Genomic DNA, 25,391 nt, shown 5'->3' with positions numbered 1-25,391 from the left:
TATAAATTTTTCTAAGGTACACATTGTGTGTCCACTTCTACTATAACCCTTGCTGCTTTAAACACCACAATTTCCCCATTGTGGGACAATAAAAGGGATTTTCTATTCTATTTCTATTCTAAGCAACTGAAATTTAAGGAACAACTAATAGAGCAACAGAATAGCAGGATGATCATTAATAACAAAAACATTTATAAGAGCAATAATTGTGTTTATCTTGAATATAAAACTATACAAAACTGCTTTGTCAACATTTTATCACTCAGATATAATCAGAATTATTTTTTTCAAAATAAACACCTTTATATCTTATCAGGTTGTGCTAAACCTAAAAAAGGAACAAAACATTAAGAGTAAATATGTTTTTTTTACAGAATAAAAACAAAACACAATTTTGTGACAGACACATGTGTGCAATCATCTTTCCTCTGACAATTATTGAACAAAGACAGCAAACTTTCTTTAGAAGTCAATTTATTGATTCACTCTATGTATAAATACAGTGCTAATAAGAAAATAAGTTAGAAGTTTTAACAGACTAGTTGTTGAGGTTCAGTTTTCAGCAAGAATCCAGTCTATCTGAATCTGCTCCTTGTTTTGCAAAGACAAAAGCTGAAATTTCAGTCCAGAATTGTGTGAAACTGGCAGAGACGCGCCCCTATAATGACTAGCAGCTGTAACTGCAGAGAATGGTCTATCCACCAAGTATTCACTCAGGGAGGCTGAATGCTAATCACATTCTGCGTTTCAGTGCTTTTTTCCTGCTTTTTAATTTAAATAAAATCATGTTTTTTATCCATTAATTTCCTTTACATTCACTTCTACTGTGTTTTTAATTACATAACATCTGAATTAATAGTTTGTGGTGACAAAGGGGAAACTTTTTAAGAGCTTGAGCTCCCTCTTACAGCTCTGGGCATAAGGTGTTCTTCACTCCACACGCTAGATGGCGCTCTGCTCACACCAGCTAACCAGTTCCTCGCACTTTGACTTGAGCTCTGGTATGTAGTTTTTTGTTGTTGTTTTTATTTAGTTTTTTTCCTCCTTATTATTATATGCATATATGTTTATCAAATAGATAGTCCATCACGAACCACACTCCATACCAGTAAGTGGCGGTAATGCTACTAAATGTTTGTTGCCAACCGCCAATAAATCCAACAAGAAGAAGAAGTAGTAGTAGAAGAAGAAGAAACTCTGCTGCATCTGATCGGCTCCAGCAGGACTTTGCGGGTTAACAGGATAATGGAAGTCTCTCTGATAACATGTGGATAGTTATCACTGCATCATTATCTAAGCTGTGGCAGCGCTCGCTTTTAATATTGACTTACGGACTGTGTTGGGTAACACGGCTCCCTCCAAATAATATTGCCTGTTAATGTTTCTCTGTGATTGAATTTGTTTTGCTACATAGCTAGGTAGCTGCTAGCTAACAGCGCTAATTTACACAGTTTAAGATAGATTAACTATCCGGGTTGAAATAAGTCTGTAGTTTAAATAGGATAATGGAAGCGCTATGACCTCCTCTCCCTGTCATCATGTGTCTCCCCTGAATAACGGAATAACCAGTTTCGGAGTTAGCGACCTGAGCTAGCCTGCTAGCGTTGAGCTGCTCTGACAGCCTGAAGGTTCGGGCTGTGGCGACCAGCCGATCCGCGCTCTCTAGACATCTTCTCTCAGCATCAAGTGTTTGGGACCAGCTACAATGGCTAACGTTACAGACCTGCAGACTAAATACAGCAAGCTAGCGCAGGAGTACTCAAAGGTAACATAAACTATCCATCAAACAATCTCCATTAACTTGCCTCTTGCCATGTTCTCCATCCAACATCCTGTCATTTTTATCAGAGGGGATTAGATTGAAATTAGAAATCAGAATGATTTTCTGCAACATTTTTACAGCTGCAACACATCACAGGTCAAGTTCTGTGTTTATACTAAAACAGTAATTAAAGAGGTTGGTTTTGTTAACCTCAACTTTTGCAAACTTAGTTTAAGTTCAAGCATGAAAGGGGTTTCTTTCTATGATTACAATGGAGGCTTTAATGAACCAGATCCAGTTTGAATTAACCCTTTAAAGGGCAATCAGTGAAAGACTTTAAACATCTAAATTTCAAGCAAAGAGTGTGCACTGCAAAAAACTGAAATTTAAGTAAGTCAATTTTTCTTAAAAAAGGTGCATTTTTTCTTGAATTGAGCAGGTAAATGAGACACTTTGCAAATGGAATAAGAAAATTTACATTCAAAATAAGGGGAAAAAATTCAGTCTCCTATTTCAAGTGCATAATATCAAATAATCTGATTTTAAGGATAAAAATGCGCCTTTAACTGGGAGATTTTCTTATTTAGATACTCAAATTAAGGGTAAATACACTTATTTTCAGACATTTTCACAAATTTATAGATCCTTTTTGTAGTGTGTTATTGGAATCCAGGACAAGACCTAATTACCTTTGTAACATAAAAAAAATATGTATATGTTGATTGCATAAATGAATGTCAATGTAATAACATGAAACGCCAACTTGCCCACATATATTAAGAAAAATAACAAAAGTGCTTCTATAAGAAATTCGTGAAAAACACTCGGAGTAAAAGAAAAATGGTACGCCATTTCTAAGGGGTATGCAAGTGATCAAAAAATGGTAACTTGCCCTATAAAGGGTTAAAGAGCCATAGGGATCCCAAATGATTAGAGGATCAAAAGCAGTTGCATAGTTTACTAATAAATCTTAGGTGTTTTGATTTGATGAAAAATTATCATATTCATTCATATTTTCTAAGATTGGCAAGGGTTAAGTACAAAATTTGTGTACAAAGAGATAAACTAACACGCAGCCGATCAGGTTATAGCAAACCCTGACAGCACTCAATTAAAAAGAAGCTCGTTTCACATGTCTAGAGTTCCATGTGTCTCTGAAGGAATAGGTTCTCTAGGTTCTCTTCAAGTTTAGTTTTACCCTAACAAAGAACCGTTATGTACTTTTAATTGGTGCGGAACACACCGCAATAGAAACAAGCTTACCATGTTTTCTATGTAAAGAGATCTGCTCAGTTTAAACATTTAGGTGTATATAGTTTAAACTTGTGCATTTGCTTAATTAGTGGTTTACATGCCCTAATTCCTAAAGTGTTTATTATGAAACATTAAAAAAGCTACAGCTACTGTGCCTCACTAAGGTTTAGCTTTGCTTAGCTGCTTTATTGTTTTAATTACCCAAAACACATGATGGGTTAAAGAGCTGTAAACACTCCAAGTGGTGAATTTGTGATCTGGACACAGTAAAGCCTGCTTGTCAGTGTGTTCTGTGAGGCATTATTTGAGCCCTTTGTTTCTTTGTCAGCTGACATCAGGGAGAGTGAGCCATTTCCTCTTCAGCTCTCATATCTCCATTAGCCAGGCACCATGTTCTGCTCAGGAAGTGCTGACTGTGTAACTGTCAAACATGGATGTTCCAGTCTATTGATGAAAAAAACCAAACGTAGTTGCTTTAAGTTTTTACAATGTTTTGAACTTCGATCTTGGATAGAGATGATCAAAAGCTTCATAGTTGGAAATATTGTTAAAGTCTAATATACATCCCTATTCATCTGTTTCTGTTTTAAATGCAAGTTTTCTTTCACTAAGCTGTTTATCATCATCTTCCACTTTGTGTTTATTCTCAGCTCCGTGCCCAGAACCAAGTGCTGAAGAAAGCAGTTGTAGATGAACAGACTAGCACTGCCTCTTTAAAGGTAAATAACAAATATTGACCATTGAGTCGTCTTTAGGCAAAGTGCAAAGGCATGGCGTCTCTGCAAACTGCTGCACCTGCCAGCTGTGTGAAAGGATGCTACTGTGCTTTTCCCTGTACCCCTAACATGCTTTTGTTAAATGGGAAAAACAAATCTTTTGCTTTTCTGTTTAAAATAAAGCAACCTGATAATAAACATTAGACTTAGATTTTTTTTTATTAATGTTATGCTTTGAGGATCTAATATATGCTTTTGTTTTTTTATATCCACTGGAAATAAAGTATTTTTTTTTTTTTTTAAGATGCCCCTATAACATCATGATTTCATATGTTAGCTTTAAAGGATTGATAAATAAATGCATTTCTTCTGATTTTGTTGATCTTTTTGGGAGCAGGATCCTAGTAAAATATTCCCCCATCATAGCAGGGCCCTTAAAATTGACAAAAGTCTCAAACTTCATTATCAACTTTGTAGGTCTTCAGAGGAGAGGAAGATTTTGATCACTACATCTTAGAAGTAATTCAGTAATTGACAGTAATTCACATTCGTGGCTTCTTCTGTTGGTTTTTGTTTGTCTTTCCTCAGAAATATGCCTGTGGCATCAGTCCGTTTTTATGCGCTGTATTTTCCTTCAAAATTGGGGCCAAACTCCAATGACCACAATGCATTGCAACCAGCTAATCTTTTTTTTTTGGTGGGGAATTGAGGGTGTCATTCTGCTTTCAGTGGGAATCTGTTAATTTTGCTTTTAAAACTGTCTTTAAGTTTGAAACAAAAGCTTCTTGCTGGTCTATCACCTCTGACATTAAAGAACACTGTAAATTGAACAGTTTAAAAAAATAAAAGCATGAATTAAAGGAGTCCTTATCCAGACCCAAGAAATAAAGGGAAATGGCAAAAATGTCTTGTGGGTGTTAAATATAAACCTTTTGATTTGTTAAATTCATTTATGATTTCTTCCTTGCTTTTATTGATTCTGAAATTAAACCAGAGTGAAGTTCTAAAATATTGAGAAACCTTGCTTATTTTCAAATTTAGTTTTATTAACTTCAGTTTTTTTTTTTGGTCTTCATTTATCAGGACCAGCTAAAGCAGAGGGATCAGAGTCTGAGAAAACAGGAGCAGGAGATGGACAGCCTCAGCTTCAGGAACCAGCAGCTCGCCAAGAGGGTGGAGCTCCTGCAAGAGGAGTTAGCTGCTTGTGAAGTCAGGAACAAAAAGGGGAAGGTGAGTTTTCACTAGAAGCAGGGCCATATTCGGAAGATTTTTTCAGGCCAGGAGTCAGTCCTGTAACCAGGCCGCCCTGGCATGGCTACATGACGGACTGACATCACTGATTTCTTTTGTAGTAAAATAAAATAGAGCTTAAATCTGTTTTGCTTTCTGAGGACCCAACTGAAAAATTAAACAAATCAAAAGAAACCCTGATCTAGAAGGACCTACTCTAATTTCTAAGGTTGGAATATACAGTAACTTTACTGTAATTGCGATAATACTAATATCCTAAAGATTCTACATAATAAGCAGTGCCAAGGTTACAGATCATATCACATCAATGGCAACCCTCATAAATGGTAATGAACCCCAACCCACAGTAAATCCAGTAAATCCTAAAGCACCAGCAGGAGTGATGTCATCCCCACCTTTGAATTGCAAACATATGCCCTATGCAAACAGTGTTCTTCTATTCACTGACCAGAGACCTTTGGGGTCTCTGGATATCATACTTTGTTGTAACTTTAAAATGCATTTTTATTATGACTTACCTTCATCTTTTTTTTTAAATTGCACTATTTTTGTCTCTCCCTCTCTGTGCCACCTTTCCTCTTCCTTTTACTACGTCCGAGTCCCTTGCTTCTTATCACCACTTGCACCGCTCGCTAGCTACACACACCACAGCAGCCGGAACCAGACACATGCCACGCTCCCTTTCCTCCACACGCTGCTGTCTGTGTGGTTGATACGGACTGTTGGGGCAGGTGTTAATTGAAATAAACCGATCGTCTTTCTCTCCTCACATGCTATTGGCCTAAGTGGCCTGGCCTGTTTCTCAGATCTGGCCCCTGCACCTGCAGACTTTTAATAAATCCAAGGCCAGCGCTTCGGGAATACTCCCGGTTCTCCCTATGAGCAGGGACTAGAGGGAAATCAGAGTTTTGGTCCAAACTGTGAAAATCAGAATATTTACACCTGACAATAAACAATTAGGAGCGTTTAATTAAAATTTTCATCCAAGTTAATAGCTGCTGTATTGCTTCCAGGGTAAAGGGGACTCTCCCTCACAGCACGGCCTTCAGACTCAAAGTGTTTTCAATGAAGATCTACAAAAAAAGATAGAAGAAAATGAGCGCCTTCATATACAAGTAGGCATCTATCTTGTTTTTGTTTTATCACTATTTTCTCTGTGGTGAGTAAATCGAGTAAGTGTGATGCACATTAATCTTCCCTCTTCTCTATGTTCATCAGTTCTATGAAGCAGATGAGCAGCACAGGAAGAAGGAGGCCGAGCTGAAGACCCGGCTGGAGCAGCTGGAGAGAGACGCAGAGGAGCACCAAGCTGTTATTGACGGACTTACAACAAAGTATACGGAAACGATTGAGCGCATGCAGGGTGACAAAGCTCGTTTAGAGGTAAGGAGAATCCTATACCTGATCAGAAAATGATTGGCTTTGAAATTGTTAAAGAATTATGCATGTGTTTTTTTTTTTTCTTAAAGGTGAAGACACAAACTCTGGAGAGGGAGGCAAAAGAGTGTCGACTGCGAACGGAAGAGTGGTACATTTACTTTATGTTGATGATTTGGAAATGATTAGATTTGCTATGGAGATCATAGGGATGCTCTTACTTCTCTGTGTTGTAAAGGTCAATTGTTTTCTATAAATTACCTGGGTTTGATTGGATGCATTATGATTTATTGCAGTTCTGCATGAAGGTTGTTTAGATAACTGCCTATTTGCACTCAGAAAAAATTAGTCTGATACAGAAATATTGATAAGCCTTTATAGGGTGGTTGTTAAATATGTAGACCCTAATCTAATCATCTTCTTGGTGTCTGTCTGCCTGTAGCCAGCAGCAGTTGAGACGGTGCCAGTCGGAGCTGAACAAGCAGGTGAAGCAAAGCAGCAGCGTCATTCAGGAGAAGGTGCCCTTTAATGACACCAGTAAGTGACTGGGATTGTCCCTGAGCAGACACCTGCTTGGCCCAGGATTTCACCGACACTCACCATAGGCATGACTGTCGGAGGAAGTTTAATAATAATAATACATTTTATTTAACAGCGCCTTTCTTGACACTCAAGGTCACTTTACAAATAATACAAAAAAAATAAATAAAAAGAGATGAAAAGTTCAGCAGAGCAGGCACCAAGTTTAATGATGCATTTAAATAATTCAACAGCTTCAGGTTTAAGTGCACACGTTTGAATTTATTGTCAAAATTATACAAACAGCCTGAAATGTTTAGATAAGAATAGAAAATCCCTTTAATGTCCGACAATGAGGAAATGTGTTCTTTACAGCAGCAAGAAAGATTATAGAAAAAAATTGTCAAGCAAATGTGGACCTTGTGTGTAATCTATAAGAATAACATAATGATGAGTTAAAAGATAAGCAATACAATTCTGTACAGTAAAGTGTTTAACAATATAATAACTGTGCTCCTGGAGAATAAATAACCAATATACAGCTATGGACATTTTTATAGTAGTGCTACGTTCAGACCGCACGCAACAGAAGCAGCAAAAACGTGCGTGCTGCTTCAAGTAGCAGCATGCTTGTTCCAGTTACTGTAGTGTTGGACTATTCCACAAGCGCGGTCATGTCTGGCAGGCATACAATCAAATTCTTCTAAGATATCTCAAACAGTTTGACCCCCTGGTGTGCTCTGAACATAAAAGCTGGTTTTATAACGAGTAAAGCAGTCTAACATTAATCCTCTGCAACAACTTTGACCCTTAACCCTGGGAGATTTTGGGTTTGGTGCTTAAAATCTGTTCTAATTATTGTTCTAATCTGTTCAGATTTAATTGGGAATGTAAATTTTAGCTTTATGTTAATACATTTTGAGTTGCAGCCATGATAAACTCCCCTCCTCTCCTGTTCTACAGAATTTAGTGACTACAACAGCCTAAATGTGCCGTCTCACAACCGTCGACACCAGGTGAGTGGGAACCAGGTCAGAGGTATTCAGTGCTTTCATAGGTGCAACGTTACATTGAATTTTAGATTTAAAGTTCCCGTCTTAAAAGGGTGCCCTTGTATTTGTTAACTCTAATTTGTTTTAACAAACCATTATTAAAACAGCGTTTAATTTCTTTGGATGCAGCTTAAGGCTCGGGATGTAACAAGTCAGGCCCTGAGCTTCATCCAGGACCTGGTGGCTGCTCTGCTGAACTTCCACACCTACACGGAGCAGCGGGTCCACATTTATCCCCTGGATTCCTCCATTGAACCCATTTCTCCTCTTAACCAGAAGGTGAGGCAGTCGTACATAAAAATGCAGTTATTTTAAAGATGACTAATTATTCTGGTTATATATAAAGTTTTAAAAAAGGTGAAAATGAAGGTGCAGAGTTTTTGTCTCACCAGTTTTCTCAGTATCTCCATGAGAACGCTGCCTATGTGCGCCCCCTGGAGGACAGTTTCCTGCAGTTATACCAAAGCATCACAGAAGACACCGTCACAGTGCTAGTAAGATTCTAACCTTTCTGCATATTTTATCAATAATAAAAAAAACAATCTCTAAATACATTACATGTTGAAATGAAGGAGACTGTGGTCACACTGAGGCATTTCGCTGAGACCTTCTCCTCCTACACCCACTTTCTACAAAAGATTCTTCCCTATCAGCTGAAAAGGTCAGCACCGTGTTTGAAAGAAAGCATGTTGGACAGTGAAAGAGGCTGAACCGATAACCATCATTTCTTCTTTTTTCATATCAGCTTGGAAGAAGAGTGCGAGGCGCCGCTTTGCACGGATGCCTTGACTGCTAAAAACCGGGACTTGCAAAGTGACATGAAGAAAGTAACGACAGTGTTTGAGAAACTGCAGAACTACATTAGCCTTTTGGCCTTACCAAGTGAGTTAACTTAGTGTCATTATTCAGCCTCGTTACTGTGCTGGATTATGGAGCAAGAGCTGTTTATTTTATTTATTTATTTATTTTTCAAACATGCGATTATGTTAAGTGGAAAAATGTGAAGATGATCAGAAATATATATATATATATATATATATATATATATATATATATATATATATATATATATATATATATATATATATTCATTATTCAATCCTTTCAAAGAAGACTTTCATAGATTGATGTCTAATTCAAAGTTTTTATTCAATTCGGGATATATACCTTAAATCAACCTTTTCTTATGAAACAGAATATATAAATAAATGTGTTTTCTAAATAAGGGAAAAGTTACCACACCCTAACTCTCTAATAGCTGGTCTGCTCTACCCCCCCTTCAGCTTAAATGATGTCAGATAGGTGAGTTTTTTTCAGCCATCCACTTTCCTCTAACGTCGATCTGAGGAATGTTTGTTTCACTTCCTAACCTTCAGCTGTAACTTGTTGGATCTTTTCTTTATGTTACGCCCAGTTCCACTCATATCGCAGCATTTGGATGGCATCAAGATCTGGGCTTTGATTACCAGAACCTTCCACTTGTTTATGGGTCATTAATTTGGTTTTAGGATCTAATTCTGGTTCAGATTTAATTGTTTTATAGATTTTTTTTTCACAGTTGCCTCTCGTATGGGGTAGAGCTCATAGTGGATTGTTTGGTGCTAAGCTGGTCAGGCAACAAATCGTCTTCACACCATCACACCTTCAGCATTGTGCTTCACAGCTGATTGGCCATTTTTCCTCCAATGCTGGTTTATGTCCTCTGGTTGGGTTTTCTCATCTGCTTTTCTTTAAGAGCAAAGGTTTCTTCCTGGGTTATGCCCAATGGAAGGTAAACTTGAAAAGTCTTTCTGATTGTGGAGAAATCCAGTCCTATCAACAGGAGAAAAAGCCTGATGATATTTTATTTGTATTTCGTTTAGGCTTCTTTTAGGCTCTTGTGGTTTGCTTTCAAGATGAACTCACTATGATGGCTGACCCCAGGCATGTTGGCACTTCTTTTAAATCATATTCACTTTCGAAGGTATTCTGGGCAGTGTACAGCTGATTCCAAAATCATCAAGACCTTATAGAGCTGCACACTGTTGACGTCCGATTTTGGTACTTTGAAGTAAGAATGTTGTTAAGTCCCAGGTGAGAGCGATCCAATTTCGCTTCTATTTGTACTACCATTACATCCACTGATAGAACAATGACTGCAAACGCTGATCTGTTTGGCATTTTGTCCTTATAACCAGCCTTGAAACTATTTCTTATACACAGTCAGATGTTTATTTTTTTCATCTAAAAACTGATATTGGGGACCTTTTACTACTGTCCGTTTTAGTAGAAGCTATCTTCAATCCAGAAGAGGGTTATCGGTTTATTGTCCAAACTTTCCGATTGTAATTTTCTACCAATTAAAAGGGAAAATTACTAGGGATGCACGATATTGGGATTTTGGCCGATATCCGATATGCCGATATTTTAAAACTTATGTAGCCGATAACCAATATCGATACCGATGTTAAAGCTGGACAAAAATAAGTAGTCATTGAAAATAGCAGTTTTGTTATCCATTTCTGACACTTTGAAAAATAATATACTCAAATATATTTTCATATGCTGATATCAAATTGATTTTTAAAACCGCGGTATCGATCTATTTTACTTTCAAAATCTCGTGAAATTTCATCGTTCTGTTACAAACTCTCGTGATATTTTGCAAATTCTTGTGAGATTTTGTTAGTAAAATAGATCGATATCGCGTCAATATATCAACATATAAAAATATGGCAAAATTTGGTGAATTTTCGGGGGATTTCATAGCATAACGATGACATATAGCAATATTTCATTAGTAAAAGAGATTGATATGGTGTTTTTAAATGGCAATATATCAGCATATAAAGATATTTTAATGTATCAATATTTTTTCCCTCGTCTTTAGAAGTTTTTAAGTCTCTAAAAAAGAAGTTTTTGAGGAAGAAGAAGAAGTAGTTATTATTTTTTTTTTTTTTAGACTTTAGAAACTCAGAAGCTGATCAAATATTGGTGGGGTGGCCGATGTCCGATATTCAGTTTTAAGGCCGATACAGGCCGATACCGATAGGGGGCCGATTATATCGTGCATCCCTAAAAATTACCATAAATCTTATACACAAAAGCTGCAAAATCTACTTTCTGAAAGAATCAACACCGTTTTTTTTTTTTTTTTTTACATCGGGCCCTTGATTTTACGTTATTACATCATGTTCAACTCACCCATATGAGTTTTGTGTCATTTGGAGCTGTTCTGAAGATATTCCATTAGGTTATATCCAAGTAACGTCTTCCTATGGACAACGAATTGAAGGCACAAACTAGTGTGTATGACATCATCCGCGAGCCGGACTGGAGTTGTGACAGGCAGCCACAGCCGGCTACGCTCTACCCCTTCTATCCATTCGGCTAGCTAATCTGAATCGTTCATCGAGATCATCTGTGGTAGTAGCACTAGACATCTTCCAGGCATGTGAGTAAAACTAGCAGCAGTTCAGCGGACAGGATGAATGAATGGTAGCCGGCGCACAGTCCGCTTTGTTCTTTGTTTTTCAAAAATATAAATATAAAAAATATAACCTTGGATGTCTGGGGGACAGTGATTCGCCTACATGTTATGAATGCTGACGTACCATAAAGAATACATTATGAACAGTTTAGTTTGTGCCTTTAACTGGTTGCCCATATGAAGACGTTACTTGAATATAACAAAACCAAATATCTTTGGAACAGCTCCAATGACACAAAACTAATATGGGTGAGTAGAACATGATGTAATAACATAAAATCAAGTGGCCAATGTAAAAAAAAAAACGCTGTTCCCCTTTAACTAACACTGCCTAATTAATTTGCTGTTGTGTGTTAATAAAAATATTAGTATCAATGTGTTGCATAATTACAGTGATGCAATTCAGGTAGCGGCTAAGAAATATTTGAATACCAACGATTTGAGATCAGATCAGATTGAAAATTCTTGATTCTAAATAAATGTAACTGAATCTTGAAACTTGACTTGATAGCCAGCCCTAGTATTAATATTATGTGTTATATCATATGCCAGGGTTGATCGGTGGGATTCAAGCATTCTTAACTTGTGGAGGGGTCTTCATTTATTCCTCAGCTGAAACTGCCTGCTTTTTATTACAAAAAATTTGTAAATCTTGTTTTGTTTATGTTTTTTTTTTTCCCATATTATTTGAATTTCTCTGTAGCGCTAAAGTTGATATACCCACATGTAACCAAACATACACATGATAATAATCCGCTGGAATCCCATCGGATCCTTTTTTCTGATTAGACAGTCAGTTGCAGGTGTTTATAAAATGTGCTTGTTTTACAAATGTGCCCCATGTGTCTCAGGTGTCCGGCCGGATGCCGTCCCACAGAGCAGCACCTCAGCTGTCTTCACCCAGCTGGCAGCGAGCCTGCACAGTCTTCATGATACCGTTAAAGGTGAGCAGTCCTGCTAGCTATTATTGGCCCCTGGAAATTATTTTTCTCTGCTTACAAGGAAAACACCAGCCTGCCTTAGATATCTGTGTTCGTTTCTGTTCAAATATATGCACTAATCGACTTTAGCTGTGAAAACATTCATCTCACCATTTGCACACTAGATAGAAGGTAACAGATTTGTTACGTTTACCAGACAAAGCTTATAAGAAAGCATGCAATCTATGGCTGAGCTAAAAAAACACAAAATAAACTAAGATGGTTGCATGGAATGATTTAATAAAATTTTTACAATAAGCTGCCTTTTTAAATCAGTTGACCATATTCTAAATCATGTAATATAATAAAGTCCAGAGAAAAGATCCTAAATCTACAGTCTGTTCTTATTTATATAAAAAAATTATGTTAAATCATCCATTATTCCTCCTTTTCCAACCCGTGAGCCATATCCCAGCTGCTCTGCTTTAGATTTATTTTACTGACCTTCAAACTGTATAACACAGCGGCTCCTGGGTCCCACTAGATATTGTGCCTCTAAGGCTTCTTAGAATATCCTGCAACATCATTGGGCCAAATCTGTAGGCCATAATACATTTATAAGCAAGCATTGACATTGTACCTGAATTTCTTTGTTATTATTTATTTCTTTTAGTTTATTTTTTTTATAGAGTTTCTGCCCAACACAGAGCTATCACCAGATCCTGAATTACTAATAACCTTCCAGTTTAGATCTAAGTTACTTTTTCTATCTTAAGTTTTTAGAGAAAAATGGCCTAAAGCATCAGTATTGTTGGTAAAGCAAAGAAGTAAGGCCTTAAATCAAATTGAGTTTTAGTCAAAGCCACAGCAGGAGTCTGAGCTTCTCGGGTAACCAATGATATTACCCTAAGATTAGAGCATGAAAATATTTATACCTTTTGATTGAAATATGATAATGGCTATTGATCTAGTCATATCCCCTCACTGCTTTGAAAGGCTGAACTCTTCAGTGGTTAATGTCCTTCTTGTAAAACAGAACCATGACACCTGATCAGCTGCATTGTTCCTCTTAGGCCATCTCCTTGAAAATAACAAACAATAAATTAACTGGCTTATGATTTATGTAAATATTTGACCTGAGATTTTCTACCAAATTATGTCTTCTTATTTTTCCAATGGACTGTTTGTTCCATATATATATATATATATACTACCGTTCAAATGTTTGGGGTCACCCAAACAATTTAGTTTTTTCCTGAAAAGTCACACTTACTCACCACATACCATACGTTGTGAAATGAATAGAAAATAGAATCAAGACATTGACAAGGTTAGAAATAATGATTTGTATTTAAAATAAGATTTCTTTACATCAAACTTTGCTTTCGCCAAAGAATCCAGCAATGACAGCATTGCAGACCTTTGGCATTCTAGCTGTTAATTTGTTGAGGTAATCTGGAGAAATTGCACCCCACGCTTCCAGAAGCAGCTCCCACAAGTTGGATTGGTTGGATTGGCACTTCTTGCGTACCATACGGTCAAGCTACTCCCACAACAGCTCAATGGGGTTCAGATCTGGTGACTGCGCTGGCCACTTCATTACCGATAGAATACCAGCTGCCTGCTTCTGCTCTAAATAGTTCTTGCACAATTTGGAGGTGTGTTTAGGGTCACTAGCTACGCTTACATGGACACAAATAATCGGATTGGAGGCCTGATCAGATAAAAAATGTTTCATGTAAACATGTCAGACTGAAGATTCTAATCCGATTCGGTCCGATCGGAAATAAATTTAATTCCGAAAGAGAGAGGTGGTTTTTGCCGATCGCCATTCTGATTGGCGTCCATGTAAACACCCATTCGGATCTTAAGAGTAAAATAATCTTCACTGCGCATGTGTGCGACGTCAGCGTGACGTTTTTCCGCCTTGTCAACAACAGGAAACCACCTGTCGCTCTCGTTGTGAACAACATGGCGGGAGGAGTCTAGGAACGCCGACTTATACACTCAAGTTCATTTAAAGCTGCAGGAAGCAGGAATTTATCCTCCTCCTCTTCCTCTTTTCTCTCTCCATAGCCCACTCGCTCTCCCACGCCGGTTCAATCACTCATTCTCTACATTTTCTCTGACATTTCGCTGTCAAGTGCTTTTTTCCTCCTCTCTCCATTTTTCTTTCCGCTCGCTCCGAGCGCATCGTTTGTCAGGCCTCCCAAAAACCAGACGCAGACAGAACTGCCAAGTTTGGCAGGAAGTTCTGCGCATGCTTAAAAGATTTAATCTGATCCAACGCTTGGTACATGTATACACACGTCATGATCGGATCATTTCATTTAGTGTCCATGTAAACGGAGATTTTGAATTTCCGATCAACCAAGGTTTGGATCGGATCGGGGAAATTTTGCGCATGTAAACGTAGCTACTGTCCTGTTGTAGGATGAAATTGGCTCCAATCAAGCGCTGTCCACTGGGTATGGCAATGGAGTGATAGCCTTCCTTATTCAGAATCCCTTTTACCCTGTACAAATCTCCCACCTTACCAGCACCAAAGCAACCCCAGACCATCACATTACCTCCACCATGCTTAACAGATGGCGTCAGGCATTCTTCAGCATCTTTTCATTTGTTCTGCATCTCACAAACGTTCTTCTTTGTGATCCAAACACCTCAAACTTTGATTTATCCGTCCACAACACATTTTTCCAGTCTTCCTCTGTCCAATGTCTGTGTTCTTTTGCCCATCTTAATGTTTTTCTTTTATTGGCCAGTCTCAGATATGGCTTTTTTTCTTTGCGACTCTGCCCTGAAGCCCAGAATCCAGCCGCCGCCTCTTCACTGTAGATGTTGACACTGGCGTTTTGCGGGTACTATTTAATGAAGTTGCCAGTTGGGGACCTGTGAGGCGTCTGTTTCTCAAACTAGAGACTCTAATATACTTATCTTCTTGCTCAGTTGTGCAACGCGGCCTCCCACTTCTTTTTCTACTCTGGTTAGAGCCTGTTTGTGCTGTCCTCTGAAGGGAGTAGTACACACCGTTGTAGGAAATCTTCAATTTATTAGCAATTTCTCGCATGGAATAGCCTCCATTTCTAAGAACAAGAAAAGACTTTCGAGTTTAGATGAAAGTTCTCTTTTTCTGGCCATTTTGATCGTTTAATTGACCCCACAAACGTGATGCTCCAGAAACTCAATCTGCTCAAAGGAAGGTCAGTTTTGTAGCTTCTGTAACGAGCTAAACTGTTTTCAGATGTGTGAACATGATTGCACAAGGATTTTCTAATCATCAATTAGCCTTCTGAGCCAATGAGCAAACACATTGTACCATTAGAACACTGGAGTGATAGTTGCTGGAATTGGGCCTCTATACACCTATGTAGATATTGCACCAAAAACCAGACATTTACCACATTAGCAATGTATAGAGTGTATTTCTTTAAAGTTAAGACCAGTGGCGGCCGGCCCATAGGGGGCGCTGGGGCACCGCCCTCCCTGATAAGAAGAGAGAAACGTAAAATATATTTTTAGAAATTAACTCATAAATGTCAGTTTTACTCTCTAGACTGTGTACCTATAAGCAAAACAAATTATATAAACTACATTTCCCTATCTACTGTCATTAATTTGTGGATTTCCACAGACAGACTCCTACCGTCTCTGTTCTGGGGGCGCTGATCAGACTGACCCACATTTGCAGAGAATCTGTCAATCATGTACTATTGCTAGGTGAATTTAATGGCCAATCAGCGTCTCGGAACTTTATGGTATTGGGGCGCTGAAAATACTGCGCTTTAACAGGCTTCTGAACCCAAGCGCAGGTGCAGACAGTTAGAGGGAAGATGGCGAATGTAACGACCGAGATGCAGCTTCCACCAAATTCGGTGAGATCCTTATTTATCTACCCGTTTGCCAGAAGAATATCCCTGTTGTAGGATATGAACATTTCATGTCATGGTTATTGTGACTGTGACGAATCCACCTCCTCGCTTAAAACAACCTCTCTAACTTTGCGCGCCACACACACATTCCTGTTATACTGTGTTTGTGAGGACCAATACACTCGCGCTGAGACCAGTAGCTCCATGAACTTAAAACACACAAGCTGTTCCTGGTTACCTGCTGGCATATTGAGGGTGCACACTTAATATTTCAGTGGGGTTAGCCGTGTGTGTGTGTGTGTGTGTGTGGGGGGGGGGGGGGTGTACGTGTTTATGCTATGGGGACTTGTCATCTTCAGTCTGGCTGCGTCTTTGCTGGGTTCAAACCCAGTTTTGTGTAATTGAATAAGTCAATGAATCTGTGTAAAAGAATTAAGTTGTAAAAATTATTTGTTTTGTTTTACATCAATTGTTTGTGGAGGTAATATATGGACAAAACTGATTAATGAGAAGAAATCAGAAATAAGAGAGCCTGATGTGAGGGGCTTAAACTATTTAATGAGGGCTGTGGGAAGAAAAGCGGCCATTTCTGTTTTCTGTTTCTTTGTTACATTGCTGGTAACTGGAGGGAGGCTGAGGCCCAGAGTATCTTGTATGTTTAGTTTCTTTTGCACCCTGTTTTGAGTTTTTGAGCTCAATAAATCACCAACACCGGTAACCCGACTGAGACTGGATTCTTGGAGGCCAAAGAACCCCGTCACAGTGACCCAAATCATCACTGTTACTGTTATTATATAGTAAATTAAATCATTACTGTTAAATTGTATGTATTGTCCAATTGTTTATTTGAATTCTTATTCCGGATTAGTTGGAGACATACACTAGGCTATATCAGCCCCACCAAAAATATTTTTCACCAGCCGCCACTGGTTAAGACTAGTTTAAAGTTATCTTTATTGAAAAGTACAGGGCTTTTCCTTCAAAAATAAGGACATTTCAGTGTGACCCCAAACTTTTGAACTGTAGTGTATATTCAGTTAAACCACATCCCCTCCAAAAATCTTGAATAACAAGTTCTAATTCCAAGGAAACATGGAATATAAAATTCAAAATCAGACATCATCTTTGATAAACAATAAACGTTTTATGTTTAAAATAAATCTCTTGTGCTGTCTAGGAAGATTTATCTTAGAAATCCTGTCAAAATGCCCGCAGACTCCCCCGGCTACAAATGTTGATTTATTGCTTTTGTTCCTTCGGTCTCAGACTATTCTATCCTTTCTGTCTCAGTTCCTGTTTAATTCTTGACTCAGCTTCATGGTTGCAGATGATTCCTGAACTCGACTTAAAGACGACTCATAAAGACATTGCTCTGTTCTCATAAACATCCTCCTCCTGGTCCACAGTTAAAAATACCTCGGCTCCCACTCACATTATTGACACAGTAACTCCATACTGTGGAGCCTATGGTCTTCTGATCAAGTGGCTCTGATTTTATTGATTCACACTGAAAACAGTGGTTTTGAGCTCAGACGCTGTATGATGGTCCTCCTCTAAATGTTTGGATGCCTTTCTCCTTTGTTTTAAACCCATATGAAGATTTTCAGCTTCTTTAAAATGTTTCCTGTGTAATACACATGTTCTCTAGACCTCTGCTTTGTGTTTTATTCTTTGTTCAATTCAATCATTCAATCTGCTCCCCTCTTGTTTCCAGAGATGTCCAAACATTATAACCAGAAGGCAAGCATTGAGCAGGAGCTCCCTACTGTCACACAGAAGCTCTCTACCACCACAGAGTGTCTTCTCGGATCTTTAGGCTCACTGACCAGCGTTACTGGCAAGGTACAGCCACCAGGGGGCAGGAGTCTGCCAGGCTTCTGTTCCAACCTCCCCTGCAGAGAAATGTGGCGGATTTGTTCTCTGTAATCCTTTTTTTTTTTTTTTTTTTTTTTAACCGTATTGCAATAGGATCATGGTTGTAGAATGAGACTAATGTTAACAAATAATATGAGGACTCAGCTGGGCAGTGGTTAGATTTTTGGAAGATAATGCCCAATTCACGGTTTGCACAGCTGCTCTCTAGTCCGAATAATGTGATAGATGATTTCTCTCCATGAATCAACTGGGTGGCAGCATCTGCTAACATGCCTGATTTTTGCTTCTGAAAGCTTTAAGCAACCAAAGCTTGATTGCTGGAACATTTATTCTCTAAAATAATAGAGGATTCATCACTCTACTTACTCAATAGGAAGGGTATAAGTTTTACGGAAGATCAAGATAAAAAAAATGGTGCTTCCAAGGTTAAATTTTGTATCGGTACTTTAGAAGTCTGGTAATTTGAATATGGAAAAGATGGATAAATGGGAGCATTTAGTATTATTTGGTTGGAATAATGGGATTTTTCGTATCCTAATTGTTTTTGACAGATCGCCACTTTCTTCAGCAACAATTTGGACTTCTTCACGTCTCCAGGCTACAGTCCGAGAGGCTGCACTGTGAGCCTTAACCCTCTACAAGCAGAGAGCATGCTGGCCAATAAGAAGAAAGCAGCTGCATATATCCATGCCATCAAAACGGTAATCAAATCTATTCTGTGTCTCTGGCGTCTTTTAAATGTTATTAACATTATCAATCCTTTTTATCTTTTTATTTTATTTCCTTATTGTTTGTTTTCTTTCAATATCCCTGGTTTAATTTCATCTTTGTTTTGTAGGTTGCTTTTATTGTATCGCATCTAAATTGATTTCATTTATAGTTTTAAAGTTTATAAAACATTTTTTTTACAGTATTTTCTATAATCTTTACTGTCATGTTACTTTTCTCCAATGCTTTAGTTGTTGCTTGTTTCTGCAGGCCCGACCACAGTCGGTTCCATACAGGGAAGCCCTGTCAAACCGTCGTATTCTCACCAGCTCCACAGAGAGCAGAGAGGGTCTTACCCAGCAGGTAGGAGATGCAGATAAAACATTAAACTTGCAACTCATCCTTTGTAACATCATAATAGGCGCAAATTAGTAAAAAAGTCACCAAAGTTGCGGAGCAGCTTCAGACTAGCTGGTTTCAAATGTAGTCAGTTTCCCAGCTGCTTTGGATTCAGGTTTAAATGATATTTACACAATCTTGTTTTTCTATGCTTTTCTGAACAAGAACAAAAGAAAACATGAAGTAGATATTATAAAAACAATGTTTACTTGTTTTATACGACACCAAATGGTAATTTAACCACAGAAATGCTTGATCTTTTAAAGTTTTCCTTTAAGGGCAGGATGCGACCAACTGAGAGCTCTGTCAGGCTCTATGTGCATTTTCCTTTTTAATCAGAAACGGTTTGGTGTCATTTCCTTATTCCCTCATAAACAATGGTGCCCTTTCACTTCTCCAAACCTCAGTTTAGCCCGTTTCCCACAAGCTCACGATCCTCTCTTCATCTCCTCCTCGTCATCCTCACGCAGGTGCAGCAGAGCCTGGAGAAAATCGCTCGTCTGGAGCAGGAGAAGGAGCACTGGCTCCTGGAGGCCCAGCTGGGGAAGGTGCGGTTAGAAAAAGAGAACCAGCGTATAGCCGACCTGGAAGCACAGCTCGCAGCGGCCCTGGGAGGAAGTCCAAGCTCCCAGACAGCCGCAGACAGCCGACTCACACAGACTCACGAGGAAGCAGAGACGCCGCAAAAAGCTGCAGGGAAGGAGAAGACTCTATGCACCAGCCTGGTACTGCCACTGTTCAAGCTGCTGTTTGTTATTGCTAGCAGGGGAAGCTTTGTGCCTGTGGCAGTATGCATGATTAGCTTCAACTAGCAGAGGATTATTATTAGTATTCTTTTCTTTTAGCTCCCACTCTGAGCTGGTGTTTGCTTAAAAAAAAGCCTCCTGCTTCCGAACTGCTGATGTGGCAGAAAATATGTATTTTTTTTAAATATGAGTCAGAACAAAGTTCACAGTGAAGTCACAAACACAACAGTTTATTTTTCCAAGTCTACTCTGGAATTAGGGGGTATTGTCAACCCTCTCATGCCCTTAGACAGGCCTGTCTGTGTGATGACGCTCCTTTTTCTCCTTTTCTGACACCAGGTTGGCATGTTGTGCACAACACCTACAAATGAGCACGTAAGTCAGAGCCTAATTAACCTACAGCTACAAATACAAACAGAATAGCTTATAAAAGGCTCTCTGGGGGGGAAAAAAGCAGCTCTCATCTTGCTGGATGTTGTGTCTGTGTTGCAGGTGGGAGACGAAGACACTCGTGAACAGCTGATAAAGAGCCATTACATGGCGAGAGTGGGAGAGCTCACCACACAGCTCCAGATTTCGGACAGCAAAGCTGTGCACTTTCACTCAGAGGTGAAGCTCTGAATTCATCATAACTGCATCTTTTACCTCATTAACTTTCACACTTGTTACTCTGCAACTGCAAACTTTAATGTTTTTTATTAAAGCTAAAGGTTTTCTGGGGTCTTTTTGCAAAATATTAGAAGCGTCTCACATTTGTATTCAGTCCTCATTTATGTCCTCGAAAAATTTCTTAGCAAATGGCTCCGCTGAGAATAAAGTACCGGTAACACAGTAAACTGAGTTCACCTGTTAGTAATCCATTCTGAGTATGAATCCAGACCTCAGATGTTTTCCCTGAGGCTTTATATCCAATCTTATTTTGTTTTATCTATTAAGAAAAGAAGAATGAGCTCTAGATTTGCAAAACTAAGAGAAACCCAAAGACTTCCAACCATTATCCCAGTTTATAGTGGCTCTTGGTGGAAATAAATATAAATACACTTCAATTTTTCAGTTATTGACTCTTTCATCAAGACAAATATTGTGATATTCTTCAGAACATACAGGGTGTTTTTTTCTGTCCTTTTGACCTTTTCTAACCATCCGCTGCATCAATTTTCTTTTGAAATAAGCAATTAAATTAATCAAATCTATTACGTCTTGGACTTTGAATCTAATTTTTCCAATTTTTCATAACTTAGAGAAACATGCTTTTTATTTTTATTTGTGCTTTGAATCTGCCAGAACACAATGGATGTTAATGGTTGTTGTTCCTGCCTCTAGTGTCGAGCTTTGGCAAAAAGATTAACCATAGCAGAGAAGGCACGGGAGACTCTGAGCGAGGAGGTCAAACTGGCTAATGAGAACATCACACGGCTGCAGGTAAAACAAAAAATCTTGTCTATAGTTGAGTCCTGATCAGTAGACGTGCCAAAGCTAACAGAGGCGTGCTTTTTGCAGGATGAGCTGACTACGACTAAAAGGAGCTACGAGGACCAGCTCAGCATGATGAGCGACCATTTATGCAGTATGAATGAGACCTTGAGCAAGCAGAGAGAGGAAATCGACACACTCAAACTGGGTAGCAAGGTAGTGCACCATGAAGGATTTTGGTTACAAACCGTTTAATGCCTGGATTGGGATCAGGTAGCAGAGAAATATGACTCAGTAAGAGTTCTGCCAGTTAGGAGGTGAACTAAGAGGTCATCTGTAGTTTGTGTGGCTCTGGGTTGATTTATATGGAGAAAGCACCTGCTAAGAGTCGTCTGAAAAAGTAATCAAGCTGAAGCCGAGAGTAAAAGGGAGGCCCGCCTCTTAGCGCGCATGTTCTTGCTTGCATGCTTTTGTTGCTGGATGTCGGGAAGTCACAGGCCAAAACTTGTTGTGCTTGGAGCCAGCCATTTTCTCTAGAAGTTACCAGCTAGCCTCTGCATGTTGGAGAAGTCTAAAGAATCTCCAGAAAGAGAGCTTCAGCAAACTGCTGCACCTAAACCCATTTTCTTTCACAATAATCTCTAATCTCAAATAACTAGATTCCCTTAATCTGCTCATTGTAAACGTTTTTTATGTGCTCGTGGGAGAAAAACACAGATTTAGACGTTCATAAAACGTAATAAATAATTAATAAGCAATAAATAGTTGGCATTAAACATTAGTAAATTTATTCAACTCTATATTATGAACCTGTTTTATTATTTAACAGAATGATTGAATTTAAAACCTTTGAAATGAAAACAACAGTCATGGTATGCTGCTTCATATCATTACTGTCCTGCATGGTTTCTGCTAGAGTCACTGCTTGGCTAATCATACCTTTTGCATCAACTCCTCCCCTAAGCGCGTGGTGCAGGGCGCTGTGGCGTTTGGACCTAGCAGAAAGCATTACGGGCCAGGATCGAGCACCTGATTCAATCCGGATGTACTAAATGGTCGTTCTAATGTTCAAAGGCATAGCTTTAAAGTTTGCTTCCAAGCCTTGCCTGTTTTTACTAATTTCTTATCCCAGTTAGTTATTGTTAAATATTAAAACTCATAGTTAGGCTCCAAACCCTCTCTGGCTCACGAAAGCCTGCAAAATTTGTGATGGATGAAACATTTCCTCTTTAAATGCTTTAATGCTTTAATTTTTTTCGATTTTTCTCAGAGGTGGTTTTAAATATCATTTTAGTCGCTCATTGATCCAAGAGTTTTTGCCACAACCTTATTTACTTTTGAGCTGTTAGTATGGGGACAAAGATCTGCTGAAATAAAGCTTCTATTAACTATAAAAGTAGCAATAAAAAAAACTTTTTAGAGACCAGCGGGTTTCTGCTTGTGGCTGGCAAATATTTTGGCTTGTTATGCACTTGAAAGTTTCATTTATTTATTTTATAAAGCTCTGAGTTATTTATCCACAGCATGTTTTTTTTCTTCAGTTGAATATTTTCATGTCCTGTCAGTAAAGAGTAAACACATACCACTATTAAGCACAAGAAACAGGCTTTTCACCATTAGGTGTCTGACCTTGCTGCTTTTTTTTTTTTTCCATTTTTGGAGTTTAGTAAAGTGCAGAAATTTTTTTTTATATATATATAAATCTGTGCTTAATTTAATCATCTGTGTTTAAAATTGCAAATACTTCGACTATTAAAACCAGATATGGATGAGTTTCTCCTGAACGTTTTAAAACATGATTTTGGATTAGGAATTTTTAATCCTGCTTCTGATTTCTAAGTTTTTTCTTTCTTTTTTTTTTTTTTTAAAGGCCAATGCGAAAAAGAACAAGAGTCGTTAGAGCTGCCCTTAAATCTTCAACACGTTAGAAGGGCTTCTACGCTGCAGAGCCTCTTTGTACCAACAGCGTCTCCGACCTTCAGGATCACAGCGTGAGCCTCAAATCTCTGGCAGTTTCTAGGCTCGGATCTGTTTAATAAAAGCTCTGTTTTTAGGTTTTCCTGTCACATTACCTTTTAATGATTATCTAAAAATGGGTTGTCTGACCTTTTTGGTCAAAGCACTGTTAAAGAGGGGGGGGAAAAACGGTAGAAGCAGTTGAAGTTTTAATGCTTGCTGAAGTGGAGACTTGAAGACCAAACCCTGTTAATGTGTGTAATTTTCTGACTGTGTGTGTGAGAGAGAGAATGAAACTGCACTCTTTGCTGCTTTTCTGAGTAGGTAAGCAGAGTAAATGTTGGTGTGGTCGTATGTTTGCAAAGTGTTGCCTCACCGTGACCATGACACCACGCTTTACAACATGAGAGTATTGTATTACAAATAAATGGCTAAATCTTATATGGTTAGAGATTATATGTGCAGATGGTAACTGTAATAAATGGATAATGTGACAAGCTTTTAAAAATGATCAAATATCTAACAATGATGCACTTGAATTCCTTTTCATTTCTTGATTTTTCAGTCCCATGGGAATGGATTAAAGATTAGACTTTCAGCACTGATCATCTCTGTTTACCTTTATGGAAAATGATGGATAAGATGAAGCTCTTAAAGATGTCTAGATTGTGTCTCTGTAACAATAGCGGTTTTGTTTTTGTTTTTTATCACCAAAGGAAATATTGATGCATACTTAAAGCTTCTGACATTATCAAAGATGTAAGAATAAAAGGACTTCTTGTGAATTGATATAAAATCAGTTAAATGGTGGTGTTTCTTGAAATGTACACAAAAATATGCATTATTCAGAATCTATAAATCTTTATTTTGTACAGATTCTGAAGTTTTTATTTTTAACTTCAGTAGCTGTCTGTGTAAAAGCAAATTAGATGATCTGTGAGTCATGACAGACCTCTGTCCTGTAGTGATGGAAGATAATAATAATAAAAAAAAAGCTGCACTCTGATACAGAGTTGTTTATAAAAGACTGAATTTTCATCTCAATGACCTGCCAACACCCTTTAAACACACTGGGGAAAGAAAAAATCTGTAATTCACTATGTAACCAGTTAAAAAGCACATATGTGAATCAAAATAAAGACCTTGCTCAAGACTGAAGTGAGTCAGATTTACCTGGTTATAAACGATTGTTTAACCTGCCTGGCATTTATGTACAAGCCTCATTTCTGCTGGCTGGTGGAGACGGGGTTTGTTAGTGGTCTGTCATTTAAAACACAAAAACAGCCTTTAACACGCCCTAACCACTGGGAGCTGAGGCAGCACTGTTAACTGGATAAATAGGAGCAGGAGGGGAGCTGTTTTCAATGCTTATTTTTAAAACGTTAAAATAATTCAGACCTGGTGAATTTACTTTTTTGAGCAATCTCCTTACAACTGCGGTCAAAGTGAGAAACATACCAACTACTGCATGTTTTCATAACTAATGGTGTGATAGGAAACTAGTGTGCCTAAAAAAATCAGCCTGTATTGACTTGTTGTTGAACTAGAACATCCTGGTGAATCAGATCAGGAGCTTATGGAGATTTAAACTTCTGGCAAACCAATCCAGCAACACATGGCAGATCTCTATAATCTTATCTGTTGAGAAAACCCAAAAAGTTTTTACAATAATATGTTTACAGCTTTGATATTGATCTTAAAAAGACCTATTATGAATGTATAATTAGGCTTTCTAAGATCTGCTCATTGTCGTACAGAAAAAAACATCCTTAAAGCTTATTTGGACGTTGACATATAGATTAAATCCACCTTTTAATTGGGATTTTGAAAAGGTAACTCATTGTCGAACAGTTTACTACAACTCAGAATTAAACATGCATCGATATTCAGTCTCCTTCAGTCGTTACAGTCAATAGTAATTTCAAGTCTTTCCATTTTTTTTTTTTTAACTGCAGGTTTGAATTCTGGCAGAACCACATAAATATGCTTTTATCTATGCTCTGGGTGTATGTTTAGGATTTTGGTTCTGCTGGTTGGCGAGTTTCCACCCAAACCCATGTCTTTTGCCTTATTTTTAGCTCTATTCATCTTCTTGTCAAATA

General features: G+C 38.2%; 1 protein-coding gene across 1 annotated transcript; it reads left to right on the top strand.

Annotated features, from left to right (window-relative positions):
* Positions 1-1,167: 1,167 nt before the first annotated feature.
* Positions 1,168-23,773, top strand: ppp1r21 (protein phosphatase 1, regulatory subunit 21). The gene is made up of 22 exons (XM_038280131.1): positions 1,168-1,765; positions 3,667-3,735; positions 4,816-4,962; positions 5,997-6,098; positions 6,202-6,366; positions 6,453-6,511; positions 6,803-6,897; positions 7,843-7,895; positions 8,061-8,210; positions 8,324-8,425; positions 8,504-8,592; positions 8,677-8,813; positions 12,252-12,344; positions 17,907-18,034; positions 18,619-18,768; positions 19,046-19,138; positions 19,645-19,899; positions 20,260-20,295; positions 20,413-20,529; positions 21,244-21,342; positions 21,421-21,549; positions 23,204-23,773. The coding sequence occupies exons 1-22, from the start codon at positions 1,706-1,708 to the stop codon at positions 23,231-23,233; spliced, it is 2,358 nt and encodes a 785-aa protein (XP_038136059.1). The 5' UTR covers positions 1,168-1,705; the 3' UTR covers positions 23,234-23,773.
* The last annotated feature ends 1,618 nt before the right edge of the window (positions 23,774-25,391 follow it).

This window comes from Cyprinodon tularosa, unplaced genomic scaffold (genome assembly GCF_016077235.1).
Source record: "Cyprinodon tularosa strain WSP-4 unplaced genomic scaffold, ASM1607723v1 ctg157, whole genome shotgun sequence".
Lineage (NCBI taxonomy): Eukaryota > Metazoa > Chordata > Actinopteri > Cyprinodontiformes > Cyprinodontidae > Cyprinodon > Cyprinodon tularosa.
The sequence above is the reverse complement of the archived record's forward strand: the minus strand, read 5'-3'. Positions and strand labels throughout refer to the sequence as shown.